This window comes from Mya arenaria, chromosome 10 (assembly GCF_026914265.1).
Source record: "Mya arenaria isolate MELC-2E11 chromosome 10, ASM2691426v1".
In the NCBI taxonomy this organism is placed as follows: Eukaryota; Metazoa; Mollusca; class Bivalvia; order Myida; family Myidae; genus Mya; species Mya arenaria.
Window position 1 is genome coordinate 12,009,114 of NC_069131.1, and position 17,402 is coordinate 12,026,515.

Below are 17,402 nucleotides of genomic sequence, written 5' to 3' on the forward strand. Positions count from 1 at the left end.
ATTCCCATGATCAACACACTTGAGTACAAGTTTTATTTGAACTCACTTTGCAGTGGAAATCTATATAACAAATGAGAATGGTCCAGAATGGAATAAGGAGGCTCTGGTGTATATGGTTTTAATAGGATGCCACTCATTTAGTATTTCAGGGGTTTGTTTGTATTTTTGGGATAGCTAGATAGGGTTTCATAAAGTGTTGATGCTAAACACGAAAACAATTATTTATGGCCTGAGCTTGGAAACATTTTTAGGTTAGTCTTATTGATTATGTATGAACGTATACCCTGATACATATTCAAATATGTTATTGAACTCTCAAATGCGTATTTTTCATGTTAAAGTGGGAATGTTTGTTATAAACACGGTTTTATTGTAAAGTTGTGTGTTTAATGTTGTATATTATTTATATTGTGCCTCTGTGTACATTGTTATGGGCCGGTGGCCCTACTGCCAAAGCAAATAAATGCTTAAAAAACAAGAGAATGAATACAAATGTGATAATCTCTAATGTTAAATATCTGAATTATGATTTGGGTTGTTCTAATTTTTGAATGTTTAAAATTATGGTTTGTTTTATAATTTATTTAAATACAAATCACACTTTGAAATGATATTGATATCACAATAGGACTGCACATAATAAAAATATGACATTATGGTTAATGGGATGCCCTTAGCAACACATCAACAATTCGTTGGTCAGACTTCTATGGGGTAAAAAAATTAAAAACTTTTATATCTGTTTTTCAGAGTTACAGACCTTTTATATTTTTTTAACATGCAGTGCACATAGAGATTCTTGTCTGAATGCAGTCACCAGAACATAATTGCATTGCTTTCTTTTACCTTGCCTCACTCACATAACAGTTAATAAACCCTAGACTGTTCATTTTTTTGGAGTTTGTGTTGCATCTTTACACTATTTGGCACTAATAGTCATGAGCACTTGTGGTGCTTGACATTAATAATTTTCCAATCGGATTCAAAATGGCTGACTGGCAGCCATATTGGATTTTCTCTTATTTTTGCTTAAAAAAACAAAACAAAAAGAAATATTCATCATTTCTTACATTACGCAAGTCATATTTCACACACTTTTTAGCATTCACATTTTGCCACCAATTGATCATGAATGATCTCCTTTTTTTCTGTTGTACCATCTCAGTAACCACTGGCCAGGATCACTTCGTTTTTTATTCATTGATTCTTAGTGAATTAATTTGTAACTTTATTTTAAACACATTTGTTTTTTTAACTCTGTTTCAAAGGGGTTTTTGCATGTGAAAAGTAATAAAAAAATGTGATATATGTGTTCTCTATGTATTTTTTGGCTGTATAATAAACTATGTTGTTGTATTGTGGTTTATTTTTAGTTCTTAGTTTTGTGCTCGGGGTATTTTCTGTTATTTGGTGTTCCAAATATTTCACAATCTAGACTACAGGGGCCATGATTATGAACAATCTCATGTCTGAGTTCAGATTCAAGCAGCAAAACTGCAGATCTTCATTTTATTGTAACTTTGCTTCTAGATGGGTATTGATGTTGAAATTTGCTGAATTTAATTTCTAGTGATGTAATTAAACAAATGGAGTAAAAATGATTCTTTGTAATTTAAATAAGTGCTTTTCTGTGTCTTAATCTAGAATCAGACTTGTGGCTGTTTATAATAAAGGACCTGGAACAACAGAAAACATGGCTTAAATAGCAATGTTGTATGTCAAAGAGCCTTAAATATGATGTTTTTAATCCATTGTTAAAAATAGAATAATCGGCACAATAATTCCAGTTACCCCTGTCTTTATCTTTTTAATGTGCGCCAACAATAAATACTCCCAAAGTGTTCTTGAATTGTTTTCTGTTGTATGCTTGGTGAACAGGAATAACTACAAGGTCATATAACATATTGCTAGGTCACCTGAACACAAAGTGGGCCTTCCAGATTTTGTTTCCATGCGGAAATCTGGTTGCCATGACAAAGAAAGGAAAAATATTTTTCTCAGAAACTGCTGCCCTGATTTCAAAATTATTTCTCATAATGTTCCTTAAGTGACCCTGTATCAAATTCCTTTAATTTATTTTGGTTTGGAAAACAAGAAAGAAAACTCTTCTCAGAAACTGCGGGCCCAATTATAAAATAGGGTTACTTTTCACGTTTTATGTCTTCATAGAAAACTTTGAAAAACTTCTCTTCCTGATTCCTTCAATTAAAATGATTCCAAGCAGAAGTCTGGCAACCAAAAAGAAAATCTCCGAAACTGCTGATCTGTTTTCGAAATTATTTCACATAAATGATTCTATGGTGACCCTCTATCAAATTTCTTTATGTTGATTTGAAAATAAACAATCTGGCCGCCAAGGGAGCAGAGCTACTTTTCACTAAATATATCTAGAATTTGGAAAGCTTTCAAAATCTTCTCAGAATCTGCTGGGCTAATTTTAAAAAAAAATCACAAAAAAGATCCTTAGGTGACCCTCTATCAAATTTCAACCCCATGTTGACTTATAAAAAACATGGCCTCCAGGGGGTGTGGCTTCTTTTCACTATATGTATGTATATATGTGGAAAACTTTGAAAATCTTCTCCTCAGAATAGGCAGTTCCAATTTTAAAATAATTTTACAGCATGTTCCTTAGGTGACCTATCAAATTCCTCACCCATGTTGATTTGTGGAACATGGCCGCCAGGGGCTGGGCTACTTTTCACTAAAAGTCCTTATATAGAACTTCTTAGTGTTCCTAAGGTGGTCCTCTTGCCAAATTCAGCATCCAGTATGTTGTCTGATAAATAACCTTATAACCCTTTGTCCAATCATGACCAAATTATATGGGCATAATATATTTGACAAGTTCAATAACCAGCCATATCGCTCGAGTTTCTCCATAGTTAGTGCCCTTTAATTACAGTCCACTCGCTATGTCAACATCTGATATCTCTATTTTCCAGTTGTGTCAAACTTTTTCCCTGGTCCTGAATTTATTCCTTTTGATTCTATATAAAACAATTCTGACGGTTTGCTGCATGGCACTAAATTACTGTGCATGTCAAAATAACGAACTGTCATAATTGGAGGATAGTTGGCAAGTGTGAATATTGAAAGTTGTTTGTTCAGGTTTTTATTAAAGAGACATTTATTGCCAGCTTGTGTGTTTTTCATTCTTGTATAAAACATAGATTTAATTGATTTGATAACAATCCGAAATAGACACAGAAAGTTCCACTGTACCGGTCGACCTTTTCATAGAAGTTACCGGTATACAACACAAATAATTCATTTTTTTAAATAAAAAGACCATTGAATTGCAGACGAAACATTAGACATTAACCAGAATCAAATGTGTTTGGTGCTATTTTTTGTACTTTGGATGTGTCGAATATTCGTTATCTCGAACTTTTTTCCTAGGTCCTGACGACATGAACATATCAAGTTTAGACTGTATAGAAATGACCTAAAATTGGTCTTATGCGAACAATCACTTTATAAGCATTTTTCCAATCATCTCCAAAATTTGGTCAGAACATATATGGGCATAAAACCTCAGAAGAGTTCAGTAACTAGCCAAATTAAGAAAATGTTATATACTAAAGGCTATCTAACTCACGCCTCCATCATAAATGACACAGCGCAATTGGTCAAGGACTGGTTACACGGTGACCCAATATTTTTCCATATTGGGTCATCAAACCTAAATGGTACCAAAATGGCATCTCTTTTCCAATTTGATGTGTTCTATATCGTGTTACACGGTTAGTAGGTGAGACGATATGGGACATACTGGCACAGGAAACCATATTTAAAATGCCCCATATATCTCATATCGAGTCACTTACTAAACCCATATTTAGTACCCACTTATAGTATAGGCCCAAATAATGGCTATATGTCGAATTCCTTTGACAGCTCTTGTTTTCAAGAGCTTTTACTTCTTAACAATTGATGAACAATGGCTAGGCATGTTATTTGTTCTATAGCATGTAAGAACGTCTTCCTTTCCGTTAAGTGTCCTCTGAAGCCATTTTTTAAAGTGTCAAGGAGAGATGAAATTAGAATGGTTTCTTTCTAGATACAAAGCCAGGACCATATATACAACAACATGCTTGGATCATAATATTTTATTGATTTTAACTGTACAGATCTACATGTATTATAATAGTAATCATCATGATAATAGAGCATAACATATGGCCACACCCGAGCATGTCAATGACAAACAAGAACAGGCCCCAGTTTATCGAAACTTCTCAAGTCCCTTATAACAGGATTAAGCTAGGCTCACTATTTTGGGTTTCTATTATTTGTGTAATATTTACTTGTTTAAGAGTTTTGGGATTATAAACCATTTTTATTATCAGAATCAAATGCATTTAGCTAATTGAACAATTGAACAAAGATACTTAAGTTTTTTAAGCTTAGGAAGTTTCGAGAAATTGGGGTCAGGGGTTAAATCCTCTAAAAATCTTGAATACGACCAGTTTAAACCCTTTCAAAAATTCTATTTTAAACCCAATTTCTCTGAACATAATTAAGTTGGCTGCAATTATCTTAACAGTAAAATGGCTTAAAGGTACATGTTAAAAACATTTTGGGATTAGTTTAACCAAGCCATCTAACAGTACTATAACAGATTTAAGATTATTCGAGAAATCAGCCCAAGACCAGATTGAAGTAACACATGGAAATGTTCCGACATGCTACATGTTTTTAGGGCACAGAACATGCACTCATGATGTACATGGATCAGACATTGTATTTTAAGTATATTTTTTCTGAATTATATAATCCTCATTACAAAGTAAAACATGATTTATATATGGGTAAAATATTGCATCTTCAGAGCTTTGAATTTTATAATCTTTTTCAGAAAAAAACATGATTTAAATAATAAGAAATGTTATGTATTTTTTTTTTCTATTCTGTTTAAAAACAATATGATTACTGAAATGATGAAACGAATTGATGTATATCATATGATTTTTTAATAAATGCCAATTAAATGTGACATATTTTTATAATGTTAAGTATACAGGGAAGTTGCTGAATTTCGGTGCAAAATCAAAACTGATTTCACTCGGGACCACATAAATTTATATGTTATGTGCTATGATCACTCAGTGAAATAAACTTCAATCTTACACAGAAATTCACCTTATATGCTCTATGGATCTTCATTGATTTTCTCAATTCTACAAACCTTATAATGAAATAACACATGATCTCTCAGATCTTAAGTCTTTGCCTGTACTTTCTGGTAACAATGTCAAAAAAAGGTACAATCTGAACAGGCAGTTGTAGAGGTTAGAAAACAGACATGGCAGTGCTTATGGAATAAACTAGTACTGTCTGTGTCATACAAAAGTATAATTTCTTACAAAAGATCCTATATTCCTTATAAGATTGAATCACACAAACATAGTCCATTCCATCACATGGATACTCTTACACGGCATGTTACGTTACAAATCTTTTATTCATTTTTAAACAACAAAAAAGGCTTATAATCATGAACATGTACCAAACAGAAAAACTTTGGGCCTGTTCCATTAAAGATCATCATACAGGTATTTAAGTGTCCTCTGATCACTATTTTGCAAATTCAAAACAAGTCAGGGAAATGGAAAACGAATCAATGCTTTTTCTTCTGTTAATCAAGATGATGATCCGTAACGGGCCACAGGAGATAACTGATTAATAATTGAGAAAAGCCAGAATGTTAAGAAGACATATAATGTATTCCAGGTCATATGTAATTTTGTTTTGCGAGGGTTAAAACAAGAAAGCACGATGAAGGACACAACCATTACAAATAACTGATTACCAATCTCTATAGTAGCAAAATAATCTGACCCCAAATTTTCGAAACATCTTAACTGCCTTGTAACAGTGTTCCTTTTTTGTTTTTATTTATTTGTGTAATATTCTCATTTTGAAGAGTTCTGAGATATTTTTAAAAAATAATCATATTCAAGATAATTTTTTTATTTTTTAAAGTCATGCTGAATTTAGTAAATTGGCTTAATTGAACAAGATACTACGCTTGTTACGCTTTAGATGTGTCAAGAAAATGGGCCCAGACTGCAGCTTCATCAAGACTACAAGCTGAGAATTCTGGCCTAGAAGATATTTTCAACAGTGCAGTACAACATTTACTCTTGAAAATCTCTCCTAGAAAAGAGATCCTGCATTGGAATCTTCATGATGGACCCCTTGCCTAGCATAAAAGCCAAAAGAAGTTCTTTTTTTCACATTTTCGAAAAATGGAAATTAAGAAAAGTCATGATGCTAAATACAACTAAAAGCAAAAGAAAACAAAATAATTGTTTAACAATGTAAAAATCTCATAAAAATATATGCAAAATAAGTACAATAGATCTTGATTGCATTATATTGTAATTTTAACAGTATGAAGAAATTCTGACCCATTCAATTGATCTTAAACGCTGTAGAAATTTCCAGCCTTTAAATTTCAATCAAAATGCAGAACATACCATTAGTTATGTTGTTTTTCAACCTATATTACTACTTTAGTACAATATGTTCCAACACCAAAATGTAAATGCAGCTTATTAGGATTTCTGACAAAAAGTGAAACCACATATTAAACAGAATAATAAACAATCTAGATTACTTCACATATACTCTTATCTAAAATTCTGCTGAAAATGAGCCAGTAAACCAATTCTACAGGGTGGTTTCTAAAACAATTAAAGGACATAAACTAAATGCAAATACAGAAATAAAGAGCTCTCTATACACAAGCAAAATATGCAATACTTTCTGATAATTTGATATGTTTTTTTGTTCATGACTGATTTGTGCCTTTTCCTCAAGATTGTGTCAGATATTTTAAGTTGCTATCTCCTACACAAAATAAAACCTACAACAATCATGAAAATCATATTGACTCTTACAGCTAAGAAATGAAAATTCTTTCTGTTTATTCTTGACTTGAAATGGGAGTAAAAATCGGGGTAAAATCTTCACCATGATTATCAACCATATATGATAATAGAATAAAACAACTAAATCATAAAAAAATAAAATTAAAATACAATTTAAAATAAAGAAGTTGTTAAATAAATAACTTTTGCATTATATAACTGTAAATAATTTGTAACATATGAATAAAAGAATGAACGCCATCTGTGAATCAGTTAGTGGACACGATTTCCGCATGATTTTGTGGACTAGACTGAAATATATGGTTGTTTTAGGCCAGCAGTATATGGCTAGGGTTTATATAACTTGAAGTAAGGATCAGGCTTTTAAGCATACAATTAAAATATTGCAGAAAGTATATGAAGTGAATGTGAAATCTTACACTAACATTTTGAATTTTCTTAATAGACATGCCTTTGGCCATATGTCTTTGGCTATTACCTAACACAGCTGAACCTAAGAACATTGTCGATTACATTTCTCATTTCATGTGTATTTTTACATTTTTTAATTTGAAAAAAAAAGTGTTGTTATATCTTTTCTTAAATAGGTATATCTTAAATACAGTTAAAATACTGACTGCCACAAATTCATATTCATAAAACTATGTGGTTAATGCAAAAATATGTCTACAAAATTAAATTTTTACCATCAAAAATAAAATGACTTCAGTCGATTAAATTGCAGGAAATTCATCAAATGTGTTCAAATGAAAGACATCAGCCAATCAGATTGCAGGAAATTCATCAAATGTGTTCAAAAATGAAAGACATCAGCCAATCAGATTGCAGAAATTTCATTACTATGTTCAAAATCATCAACATCAACCAATCAGATTACAGGAAATTCATTAAATGTGTAAATATGAAGTTACATCATCTTTCTGAAAGGTAATAACATAAGTAACTATGATATTTAGGAACCAAATTCCTTAGTCAAACAAAACACAAACTCAAACATTGCAAAAACCTTGAAAAACAGATCACAAAAGTCTAAATGAATAGTAGATATAAATAGGGGTATAAAATATGTCCAAAAATATCACATAAATGTAATATTTATACATCATAATCCTTTCATCACCTTTGAACACAAAAAACACTGTCATATTTAAGTCTTTTCCATCATATGCTTGTGCTGACCAGTATATGGAGCTCAATTTAAGTAAGATTCAATACAAAAATAACTGCAGTTGACATGATAACTACAAGATATAACATATAAGCTTAAAAGCTTACTTAACACAGTTTATTTTTCCATATAAAACTATTTTCTGGGTCCATATTCATTAAAATCTTAAGTCTAAGCTTGAGACTGAAGACTCAAAACTGATATTCTTCATAACATTTGATTGGAAGAACATTAACTTGTTTAACAGAACATGTTCTAAGGCTGTTTGAATATTTTATGACAAAATAAAGCATATAAAAATATTTTGAAATATTTAAGAATTTGTTTGTCTCAAACTTAGCTTCAAGACATCAGTGAAAATGGCCCCAGCAAGCACAGGATGTTTAAAGAATAACAACTGCACACCATTCAACGTAGCATGAAGTAGGCCACAACATAACTTTCCATCCAACTCTAAAATAGCTTTAAAATCGCCCCAAAACCTCTTTGTCTAACAAATCTGCTTCAACCAAAAACAACAAGTGGAATATATTTGAACACCAAACATTAATCAACCTAGTCCTGTTGTATTTTTTAGTGAAATTTCAAATTTCACATATTCATGAATGCAAATAAAACCCTACGAAATTCTTCTTATTGCAAACGTCCCTTTTCGAAACACTCTCTTGTAGACTTGCAGCAGCTGATATGCCTTCTTGGTGAACAACTGCTTATGAACCATTTGGCTGGCATTCACTCAATGTAGAAAATCAACATTCATACCAATATATACAGCTGTTACTACCTGAAAGGTAAAAGACTGTCAAGATAAATGCATCATCATCATCATCATTTGATGATGATCATTATCATCATCATCATCATTTGATCATAGTCTCAATTAACATAATTCATTTTATAATAATCTTGACGATGATGATGTTGATGAAGATGAATATCATCATCATCATCATCATCATCATCATCATCATCATCATATCATCATCATCATCATCATCATCATCATCATCATCATCATCATCATCATTGTGTTTATCACCATTAGCAACAATTGTTTATACAAGTAACCATAATTAAGAAAGTTTAAAGTAATATGCATGCTACAGTCTCATGTTTCGACTGCTCTAAGCCTTTATGTTTGTCAAAGATTCCAGTACAGGTGTACTCTTACCTATTTTCACTAGGATTGTTTGAATCATCTAAATTGAGCTCAATAATTTGTCTTTTGGTGACCTCTACCTGGAAATAGATATGTGAGGGATACATGTTGTGTAAAATAGGCAAGCATGCACCCATAGTGTGCCATTTTAACATTCTGATACAAGAAATATGTGTAAGCTGCAATATATAAAGTAGGATTAATCGTAAGTTGCGTTTGAAAATGTCTTAAACTTGCAATAATTTTCTTTCGAAATATAAGCACCATTACAAAACAAATCACCATAAGATCTACACTAAAGCCACACTCCACATGCATGCTGATTTGATGGACAGATACTAGATCACACTGAAAATGGCTTCATAATGAAAGCATTACATACAGAAATATTACTTGTTTAAGTTCATTTGCATTGGTCTAGTTAGCATCTTCAAATTGAAACAAATTTTTAGCTTAGAAAAGTGCACTGGTTTTTTATTCTGTCCAAAAAAAAAAGGGTTAAAGAATGATCAGATATTTTGTGCGTGATTTTTTTGTAAATAAGATACTTGCTGATATTTGTCATGACATTGTGTGTGAAACCAAACATGAACCTTATAAAAGAAATCTTTAAGCCAGCATATACAACAAATACGCTTTCTTATATTTCAACTTTTTTTCAATCATCTTACACCAAAAACAAGCACAAGGCTGTGAAGAGATATATATAAAGGAAACATTGGCCACAACAAACACAGATACTGAAAAGGATATTTCGAGTTTCTGCAGCAAACAAGGTCAAATGCTACCTTTAACAGTAAAAAGCTGTACAAAAGACAAATGAATTAAACATCTGAAAACCATGAAGCACAAAAGATTTATTTACATTACAGCAAAGCTTGACTGAGAGGTCCCATGCTGACCCGAACATTGGGAAACAAATGATGAGGATTAACAACCCGAAGCCCCCTGTTTTCCATCAAAATTCACACCTCAGTTTCTATAACTTTCTGCACAAGTTGCAGAGTCTGTATGGTAGGTCTGCCAGTCTTTTCGTCCATAACCTCGACAGTTTTATGCGAGACTTTCTCGTCGAGGACACGGGAAGATTCCCGGACAGAGGTGTCTCCCGTGCGTCGGGTTATTACAAGCTTAGGGGAGTCGCCAGGGGTGCTCATGCAAGTTACCTTGTTACTGGCCTGGGGTTAGTGTTGGCATGCGAAGAAATACACATAAAAAATACACGTCTAGCTCTTGTGATATTATAATTGTTATAATGGTTAAATAGGTTGTGAGAAAAGGCATCAGATATTGTGTAAAGATTTAACTGATTTCTATTCATTCTTAAAATCTGTGCAGCAACGAGCATTTTTTATCTCCATGAATGTTTTGTGCAGTTTTATTCAATAAGGTTATTGTATGTTAAAACATCAAGATGGAGTTCTCAGAACACAACATGCTAGATAAATTTTACATACAAAAAAAAAGAGATGATATGAAAGATAGATATAATTTGTAACTTGCAATCATAAGAAAGCATACAAGGTTCTCACAGTATGTACAATGACTTTGCACAGCCAGAACGGAGGATTGGTGGCATGCTAACTGCACGATGTAAATTTATATCTTTGGAAACACGTTATAGACATTAAATATACACAACTACCTCCAGCCAATGGTATAATACCTGTTATAAAATAATACCTACTAACCAATCAACTCGATTAAATGAGTCAACAAGCCATTAGATTATCTGTGAACATCTTATCCAAGCGTTTTATACAATTGGCTGCTGGTTTATAACAATCATGTGAGACTTTAACCGCTGTGCTTATACTCACATTTGACTCGCCATTCTGATTGGTGGTGGACTTGGAGCTATCATTCTGAAGTTCCTGAGCTTTCGCGATGACAGCCTGTGCTCTTATAGCATCATCCTCAAGGTCCTTCATTCTGAAAGATGAAACCATGAACTTCAAAGATGAGACCTTGACCTTCAAAGACTAGACCTTGACCTTTAAAGATGAGACCTTGACCTTTAAAGACTATACCTTGACTTATAAATACTTTTATTATGGTAAAATACTTGCATCATTGTTTGAGATCAATACATGAATTGGATGTTAATATTTTTGTCATTTTTATGCCGATATTTTACCAGTTTTTGTACCAATATTTCACATTAATAAAATTGTATTGTTTGTGAACTCTTCTGCTGATACTTTTATCATCTAAAGTAAGGACAAAGGTTTGTGATACTATTTAAGCAACTCTTAAATTCCCATTGTGGAACACTTATTTTCCTAGTTTATGCTTTAGAATTGCCATTTTATCTAAACAAAAAGCTAACAAAAAATGTCATTCAGTAAAATCAAACACAAAAAAAATATTCTGTATGATAACTATCTGTATACAAAGTAATATATATATTCATATTTCTGAATAAGCTGACAACGGGCACAGACAATAATACACAGTTGGGAACACAAAGACATACAGGACAGGGGCAAAAACAGCAAAAAACAGGGAGACAGTTGTAGTACAACAATCAGACAACATCCATACAACATCTGTACTGACATGGCATTGCTAGTTATATCATGCACCAGTTGTATTACCCATTCACACTGCAAACATTGAATACATTAGTAGGCAAAAATACAGAGTTACAATCAACTATTAATCTATATTTCCATCAAAAGTTCCTATGTTACCCATCTATAGCAATGATGCTAAAACTGGAATTACATAATTATGAACATATTTTACAAAATTCTTCCATTTCGGCCATTGACTTGCTTTTTAAAATAACTGGAAAATAACATCTTACAATTCCAGGGATGTGATTGACCTGGCAGCTGAAGGGCTAAAACCATTTTGGCAATGGGTTTTGGGGGGCTTTAGGCCCCCTATTGGATTCAAAGGGGGTGAAGCACCTTGCCGCAGAAGCAAAACTGGCTTTTTAGAAGCCCTTATAAGTCCCCCTCCCCCTCCACTTCAAATTTATAAAAATGGGGTGTTCAACAAATAAAGAAACAACCAAAAACAACCAGTTCACTTTTTTTTTAAATCAGTTTTTTTTTTTTTAAATCCAGGGACCCTGGAGCTATTAGATCTGTGGACAAATCACATCCCTGAATTCTACATTATCACCCATTTATGGTGCTTAATGCTAGTCTGACATTTTTTCTCACTGCTTCCTAGAAATGGTCTGTATGATATTTCTAGGAAACTACCTAATCACACAACGTATATTGCCTAGGGTGACAATGCCAGCAATAAAAAGTCGCAAAAGCTTGTCATTTTCTTTCCCCTATAATATAAGACGAGCTAAATATTTTAAATCTCTACAAAGAGAAACTCAAACTCAAATCTATAAATAGCACACAGACCTGGCCTGCCTAGATGCGGACCGCATTTCCGCTAACCGTGCACGTTCTTCTGAAGGCGACAATTTATAATCCGGGTTAGTACCCGCGGACAAAGACTCCTGTGTGTTATTTGCAGGTGTATATGTGCTTGGGCCCAATGTGCGCATCACGTTCAGGGGACTAAGGCAGGCAAAAAACAGAAAAATACATCACAAAACGGAAGAATAATGCTACACTATAGAACACATTGTCAAGTTTTGTAAAACTCATGCAAAAGTTATAAATAGCTATACAATTGTCAATAAGATAAAGATGCAGATGAAAACATTCTAATAATATTCTACAAAATTGTACCAACTGACATCTCATTGTAGTATAATTACTTTAATAACCATTCCTATATCTGCTCCTGAACTAACAGTTTTTACATTGTGCAAATTGAAAAAAAATAATTCTGATTTACCAAAGCAAGTCCGTTCCTAAACTAACAGTTTTTGCATTGTGCAAATTGAAATAGCCAATTTTTTCTTTCTGATTTAGCAAAGCAAATCCTTAAATAAGTTTATTGTTCCAACAAATAACAAGATTTAGTGAAAGTCATCTAAACAAATATGCAAAATAAAAACAGCATCAAAGCGTATGTAAAAACAACATGACTAGCCATGAATGTGGATGACAGTGCGTTTTGGTGGACTACAATGACCAGTGTTCGACACTAACGGGGTCCCGGGATCCCAAGGACACCAATATTTCGGGAGGAACACCTGAACTTCAAAGTCCGGTATTCCGTCAGGACACTTAAATTTTGACCGATAAAAGCTAAATATCAATAAATAAATAGCGTTTCATGAATTAATTACCTAAATTTGGGTCCCCCTAACTTTCTTGACAGTGCATGTCGCACACACTAAAGCGAAAGTATGGCTGACCTTTTCACTATAATTACGTCATCAATCTATAAATAAACAGGTCATTTCACAGAGCGCATGCGGTTTAACGCTTCCGCTTTGTTGTTTACATTATCAACAAGGTCAGAGGTGACAGACTTTAATAATCGGTACAATAATAATGGTGTCAGAGGTGACGGACTTTTATAATCGGTACAATAATTATGGTGAACTAGTTTGCTCATGTGTCAGAACCGCCCAAAAAGATGCCAAAACTGCTGACTTTGATGCCTTAATGATGCGACCATCGAGTTGTTACAGTAACATTTACGGCACAAAAGACTGGCATCCAACGGAACTTGTTTACTGGGAAGCCATCCTACTATTCAGCATTCTTTGTTTTATGCCTTGATCAAAACATTAAAGAAATAAAATTCCCAAAGTTTTATTATTTATCTTCAATCAATAGATAAAAAAATTATGACATTTTGGCGCGAAAATAAACATACACTATTTTCCAGTTGTCTGCTCTTCCAGCATGCACTACACTTGTTGGGCAGTCTGATTGATTCACAAGCCAGATGTAATATTCCTACTGTTTTTCAATCAAAAGCAATGACATTTGACAATACCCTGAACCATGGCATTTTTAATGCGTATTTTCCAAATATCTAAAAATAGTAACAACATCAAGTTTTTGTTTACATTGTACCCGTTGCGTGACTTAGACATTCTACCACTTTTGAACCCAATCTACCGACTTAAGACCCAAATCTTCCTCTCTGCCATTGCCAGAGGTTCACATGGGTGACATTGTGCTATAACTAACTTGTCATTGCATGCTGTTGAAAACATGTGTAATATGGTGTATACTTGAATTACAAATTGAAAAGTAAAAGGCACTGGATTTGTATGTTCAATTTAATATTAAAACATTAATGAAAAAAAATGAAAAAAATGGAAGGGACTCTTAATTTCAGGAAGGGACACCTGATTTCAGATGTTGGTGTCCCTTCGGGATCCCTTGGGAAAATGGTTAGTGTCGACCCCTGATGACATTAGTGTAAATAGCATGCAGGGAAGTGCAATGCCTTTTGTACTGAATTCTTATACGATTCTTTTTCATGCACTTTATAAGCTCCGAAAATCTTTAGTAAGTCTATATCTACAAAATAAGGATCTTCATCTACATGTCTATACAAGCTCTAATATTTCCTACTGAAAAAAATGAAAATGTCAGATGAAGTTCATGCAAAAAAAATAAATGTATTCTATCCAAAACTCATATGACAATTAAATGCATGACTGTCTGCATGCATTTGTATAAAACTGGATAACTTTCGACTAGTTTGCACATAAAAGCAATTTGATTTGTCCTTTGGATAAATATTGACCATTCAATAAATATTTTGGCCAACTTTAACCAAACCCAAGACTTAACTTTGGCAGTCGATTCTATCTAAGGATATTCCTTATGTTATATTAGATTCATTTTATTTGACGAAAAAAAATAAACTAATTTCAACATTTTTTATCCATTATGGCATGATGGTTATTCACCAAGTCTGTGGTCTTTGAAGTAATACATTTAAGATCATAAATTGATCAACTTCCATAAAAAAGAAATAGAACATGAACTCTGTTCACGCCTATATCAAACATGGTTGAATAAGTTAGTACAGTATCAGATGTTGCGGGGTTAGTAAGCGAGCTGGTATGGAATATACCAGGGAAAGGAAACCAAACTGGGTGAGAGCGAAGTCTGCTGGAGATGTTATATTTCGGGTAAAACATTCCAATATTCTCACTTTTTGTTATTGATTTTTCTTTAAAGAGAATGCTTATGGCAGATAATTTTAAAGCCATGTCCATTTTGGAGCAAGACGATGTAGATCGATTGAATAAGCATTATAGCTTTAATGTAAAGTTCAAAGTTTGAATGGATTTGGCTTATAATGATTTTGGTACCCATTCTAGACCACAAGTAAGTAATAAATGTAGATCATGCAATTTCAAGTCAACACGGCTGCACATACATGTACATAATGAGACAGGAACAGAATTAATATGCTGGAAAATCAAAAAGGAAAGCATGCATAAATGTGACTGTGAAATATACGGCAACAGAGCGCCAAACTTCTGCGTTACCTTATTCCCAGACTGCACGAAGAGTTGAAAAGGGAGGTAAAACAGTGAATGTTAGTAAAATATAGAGTTATCTTTTCTTGGTTACAGACACTACTTTTTCTACTACAACGGTGAACGATATTAGTATTTGTCATGTCGGGAATTGTGAAGGTAAGATTATTAAAATATTTGGAAATATATTCTAAGAGATTCTAAAACAAGATGAACACTGAATAAAAAGACTAGCTCAATCCAGTTTTTCATGTAAAATGCTTGACTGGCCTAGTATTTAAGGAAAGGGTTTTTAATACTTTTTCTGCTAGATTTTTATTCTTAAAATTCAGCTAACATTTTAAAATCTTATATCTATCAAACTAAAATTGATACAAAGAAATAATAAATCGGGCACAAACGAAACAATAAATTAGTTACATATATGGATAATCATTTTCAACGGAGATTGTTAGCTTTTTCCAACAATAAACTTCACAAACACAAACATTCACAACAGAACTAACAATATCACAGAGTGACTATATAGAACACAACCATTATCAAGTTTGCTGGAGTAATCAGTCATGTCAGGGATCAGTCATGTATGTCAGGGATCAGTCATGTCAGGGATCAGTCATGTATGTCAGGGATCAGTCATGTCAGGGATCAAGCTAAACTTCATTAAGACAATAAGGTCTCAATTTATTTTTTCTCAATTTATTTTGTGCTGACATATATAAGACTTCAGAAGATAAAGAGCCCTTGAATTGCCCAATCTATGTCCATGCTGACATTTAGCTTGATCCCAGTATACAGGGCTTTCATTGACCTCAGAATGATGCAGATATTAAAAATTGCAACACCTCGGCCATTTTCCATCTGAAACAACCTTGGATGTATGCTGGTACATAATTAGAAGTATTTTGTGAAGTTAATAATAATATTTTTAATCAATTGTAGTGTTTTAACGAGAACTATGCACTACAAAGTTTGAATTGATTCACAATGAAGCGTTTTACTCCTAAATTGTACTTACTAAGCAATCTACTTGCAATGTAGTTAAATATAAAGAATTCTAAATTCATTTTAAACCGTCCATATACATCCAAGGTTGATTTCAAAGGAAAATGACCAAGTTGCTCCGATTGTGACATTAGACTTTTCACACTAGAAAACTGCTTGCATTGTGCTGCATTTATTCATTAGCGCTATATTTAAAAATTTTAAAGCAAGACTGTTCTCATTATTTTGGCCAGTCCAGTAACAGGACTAAATAAAAGCCCTGTGTTCAGGTCACATGCCTATCCCCTGCCCCCCAAACCAGTTAACTTCGACCGATAATGGAGTATGCATGCCCTGACATTTTATAGATTTGATTTCTTTTCCTGTTTAATATCAAAATTAAGGTCAATATCTTGTCTTGATGTTGTTGGGCAATACTTCTATTCATTTCCAGGAAAAAATGTCACTCTTTGTGAAGGCTTTGGGCAACCAGGGTCGGGTCACGATCGGGCCAGATAACACAGTCCACGTTCGAGGGAGTACTCACCTGGAGAGAACCTTGTTGTACTCCTCATCGCCGGTACTCGCATTAGACAGCAGTTCTTCCTGGCTCAGGTTAAGGGCTTTCTCAGCTGGAGAGGAAAATGAGAAATGATAAGAAACATTCTTGAAATACAGTTTTTCAAGCACTTTCTATATAGAAAATATCTGTCAAAATCTTCATTAATCATAATCTTTTGATTTTTTCACAAGCCCTAAAACTTATTTACCAGACTTTTTACCTTGGGCAAATGGTGACCACTGAAAAAAGAGAAT

General features: G+C 33.2%; 1 protein-coding gene across 14 annotated transcripts in view; it reads right to left on the reverse strand.

The window, feature by feature from the left end:
* Positions 1–4,097: 4,097 nt before the first annotated feature.
* Positions 4,098–17,402, reverse strand: part of LOC128207037 (protein scribble homolog) — an 82,913-nt gene continuing 69,608 nt past the window's right edge. For 8 of the 14 annotated variants that reach the window (XM_052909840.1, XM_052909836.1, XM_052909848.1 and 5 more), the window contains 6 exons: positions 17,134–17,218; positions 15,612–15,623; positions 12,598–12,756; positions 11,047–11,158; positions 9,239–9,306; positions 4,098–8,851 (listed from right to left, as the gene is read on the reverse strand). In XM_052909840.1, coding sequence (XP_052765800.1) covers positions 8,848–8,851; positions 9,239–9,306; positions 11,047–11,158; positions 12,598–12,756; positions 15,612–15,623; positions 17,134–17,218 — 440 coding nt within the window. In that variant the 3' untranslated portion in view covers positions 4,098–8,847. The remainder of the gene's footprint in view (positions 8,852–9,238; positions 9,307–11,046; positions 11,159–12,597; positions 12,757–15,611; positions 15,624–17,133; positions 17,219–17,402) is intronic. The other 6 variants (XM_052909838.1, XM_052909835.1, XM_052909843.1 and 3 more) reach the window with 3 other exon arrangements.